At 37.4% G+C, this 1,264-nt stretch overlaps 1 protein-coding gene across 1 annotated transcript; it reads left to right on the top strand.

The window, feature by feature from the left end:
- Positions 1–6: 6 nt before the first annotated feature.
- Positions 7–1,251, top strand: LOC102773977 (ubiquitin carboxyl-terminal hydrolase 44-like; the record flags this gene model as incomplete). The annotated part of the gene is made up of 1 exon (XM_006777748.1): positions 7–1,251. A coding segment is annotated over one exon (1,245 nt), but the record flags the coding sequence as incomplete, so codon positions are not given.
- Positions 1,252–1,264: the final 13 nt, after the last annotated feature.

Below are 1,264 nucleotides of genomic sequence, written 5' to 3' on the forward strand. Positions count from 1 at the left end.
AAGCACTTTCAAGAAAGCAGTCATCCTGTTGCAATAGAGGTGAATTATATGTATGTTTTTTGTTACCTTTGTGATGATTATGTTCTTAATGATAATGCAGCTGGAGACCTGAAGTTACTACGAAGTACATTAAGTGCAATTAAAAGTCAAAATTATCACTGCACCACTCGCAGGGAAAGGGTTTTACAATCTATCGGCATAAGTGGTGATTCTTGTTTCTTACATGATGGTGCCCAATCTCTGCTTCAAAATGAAGATCAAATGTATACTGCTCTTTGGCACAGGAGAAGGATCCTAATGGGTAAAATTTTTCGAATTTGGTTTGAACAGTCACCCATTGGAAGAAAAAGGCAAGAAGAAAAATATCAGGAAAAAATAGAAAATAGAGAAGTGAAGAAAAGACGGCAAGAATTAGAGCATCGAGTTAAAGCAGAATTGGAAAGTATGCCTCCAAGAAAGAGTCTACGTTTGCAAGGTCTAGCTCTGTCCACCACAATAGAATTAGTTCCTGTTCAAGAACCACTACTAACCTCAGCATCACCAGCAAAAGATCAAGTAGTATCTACCTCAGAGGACGTAAGATATAAAAAAGCCAGTGACCCCTCAATTAAACAAAGGCCAATTGTCATTCCTGGTGTAACAGGATTAAGAAATTTGGGAAATACTTGCTATATGAATTCTGTTCTTCAAGTGTTGAGTCATTTACTTATTTTTCGACAATGTTTCTTAAAACTTGATCTGAACCAATGGCTGTCTGTGACAACGAATGATAAGACAAAATCATCTTATAAGCATCCACCAATCACAGATACAGTATATCAAGTGAATGAATGCCAAGAAAAAGATATATTCTCTGTTCACTCCAGACATCCAAGTTTATCATCCAGACTAAGTGTTGGAACATCGAAGAGTAGAAAGATGGAACTTATTCAGCCATGGAAGTCAAGTTCACAATACATTTCTCTCTGTCATGAATTGCATACTTTGTTCCAAGTCATGTGGTCTGGAAAGTGGGCCTTCGTCTCACCATTTGCTATGCTACACTCAGTGTGGAGACTAATTCCTGCTTTTCGTGGTTATGCCCAACAGGATGCTCAGGAATTTCTTTGTGAACTCTTGGATAAAATACAACATGAACTAGAGACAACTGGTACCAGGTTACCAGCTCTTATCCCCACTTCTCAAAGGAAACTTATCAAACAGGTTTTAAATGTTGTGAATAATATTTTTCATGGACAACTTCTTAGTCAGGTATGGACTTTTT

Source organism: Myotis davidii, unplaced genomic scaffold (assembly GCF_000327345.1).
Source record: "Myotis davidii unplaced genomic scaffold, ASM32734v1 C63867557, whole genome shotgun sequence".
In the NCBI taxonomy this organism is placed as follows: Eukaryota; Metazoa; Chordata; class Mammalia; order Chiroptera; family Vespertilionidae; genus Myotis; species Myotis davidii.